Source organism: Quercus robur, chromosome 6 (genome assembly GCF_932294415.1).
Source record: "Quercus robur chromosome 6, dhQueRobu3.1, whole genome shotgun sequence".
Taxonomy (NCBI): domain Eukaryota; kingdom Viridiplantae; phylum Streptophyta; class Magnoliopsida; order Fagales; family Fagaceae; genus Quercus; species Quercus robur.
Window position 1 is genome coordinate 25708695 of NC_065539.1, and position 1877 is coordinate 25710571.

The 1877-nt window shown below is 39.3% G+C and overlaps 1 protein-coding gene across 1 annotated transcript; it reads left to right on the forward strand.

The window, feature by feature from the left end:
- Nucleotides 1-251: 251 nt before the first annotated feature.
- LOC126733377 (60S ribosomal protein L21-1) lies at nucleotides 252-1877 on the forward strand. Its single transcript, XM_050436650.1, has 2 exons — nucleotides 252-545; nucleotides 1436-1877. Exons 1-2 carry the CDS (start codon nucleotides 309-311, stop codon nucleotides 1691-1693), a joined length of 495 nt encoding a protein of 164 aa, XP_050292607.1. The 5' UTR covers nucleotides 252-308; the 3' UTR covers nucleotides 1694-1877.

Sequence of the window (1877 nt, forward strand, 5' to 3'; positions counted from 1 at the left end):
CACGCATTTCAAAAAACTATAAATAATATTATTCAAACTCCCCTGCTAAACGGCAAATTATTTTTAATATCTTAGCTCATTATTATTATTATTATTATTATTATTATTATTATTATAATATTTTTTGGTGCGGAAGGTCAAATAGGTAAAGAGACAAAAGATAGCGGTGGACCCCAGCTCGGCCCAGCCCAGCCCAGCCCAGCCCACATCTCTGAAACCCTAGACACAGCTATAAAAAACGAAGCACCAAAATTAGGGTTCTAGTAGCCCCCTCTTCATTTCAGAGAGAGAACACACAAAGAGAGAAAATGCCGGCTGGTCATGGTGTTCGTTCTCGGACGCGAGATCTCTTTGCTAGGCCCTTCAGGAAGAAGGGTTACATTGCCCTCACCACCTACCTGAGGACCTTCAAGGTCGGTGACTATGTCGATGTCAAGGTTAACGGCGCCATTCACAAGGGTATGCCGCATAAGTTCTACCATGGCCGCACCGGTCGTGTCTGGAATGTCACCAAGCGCGCTATTGGAGTCGAGATCAACAAGCAGGTAACCCTCCTTTCTTTTCTCTCTTTGTTTTTTTTTTTTTTCGTATCAGTAATCTTTTTCTTTTTAGCTTTCTGGGTTTTGTAGAAGTAGTCCTTTAGATTTCTGGGTTTTGTGGTTTTGTTTGATTTGAAATATATGATTATAAAATTATGGCAAGTTTTCTTTAGAAATTGTCGTTTATATTTCTGGGTGTTGTGTTGCAGCGCTGTGTTTGATGATTTGCTTGTGTTCTCAATAGGCTTGATTGGTGCAAAATGGTTTTGTAATCTGTCCTTGACTATAGATATTTTGGGTTTTGTGGTCTTGGTTGATTTGAAGTTTATATGGCTATCTATCTGGAAGATGATGTGGGATATCATTCTGATTTTCTGCTAGTATACATGTTTGCTAGTGTAGCTGATGCCCTCGCTTGTGTTATTGATTTTAGAGCACTAGGGGTTGTGATTGGCCCAAAATGGTTCTGTTATTTGTCCTGTGATTTTTTATCGTGCTATTATGATCCGATGAAGCTGCTTTTGTTTTAATGCACTTAAATATATTGATTATAGGGAGTTATTTACTGTTGCAGCTTTAAGATTTGCTATTGGAGAACGATTTATCGTACTCCATTTGCCTATGTCAAGATGTGGCATTCTAGACAATGCAGAGTGCTCACTTAATTTAGGACCCTCAACTGTGAATCACCAACTTAAGTGGTAGTGGGATTAACTTCATTATTGTTTTCCTGCTCTTTCATTTCTCCATGGTGCAATAGATCATTACTAGTCAAATTGCATTCCGGTCACTTTGTGATGGTTTAAAATGGTTGTTGTTGATTGTAGTCTGGACCATATGTCTAGGGATGTTAGAAGAGTTTCAAATTACATTGGAATGCTTGTATGTGAATGCAGGTGGGTAACAGAATAATCAGGAAGAGGATCCATGTGCGTGTGGAGCATGTCCAGCCCTCAAGGTGCACTGAGGAATTCCGTCAAAGGAAGCTGAAGAATGATCAACTGAAGGCTGAGGCAAAGGCTAAAGGTGAGGTCATTAGCACAAAGAGACAGCCCAAGGGCCCCAAACCAGGTTTCATGGTGGAAGGTGCAACATTGGAAACTGTGACACCCATTCCGTATGATGTCGTCAATGATCTTAAGGGTGGTTATTAGGTCATTGCTACTGTTTTTTGGTCGGTTCTTTGTTAGTTTCTTAACTTTGAAAAACAGTATTTTGAATTTTTGCTTCAGCAGACTCTAGTTTATTTTCATTTGGTCTTAAATACATGGATGGTTCTGTATGCTTTATTACAATTTTGGTTGGATGCTGGAATCATATTTCAAACGGTTTTTGAAA

Excerpts from the sequence above, each read along its gene's own strand:
- LOC126733377 (XM_050436650.1), top strand. The coding sequence starts at position 309 with ATGCCGGCTGGTCATGGTGTTCGTTCTCGGACGCGAGATCTCTTTGCT. Across the intron at positions 546-1,435 it reads GAGTCGAGATCAACAAGCAG|GTGGGTAACAGAATAATCAG; the intron begins GTAACCCTCCTT and ends ATGTGAATGCAG.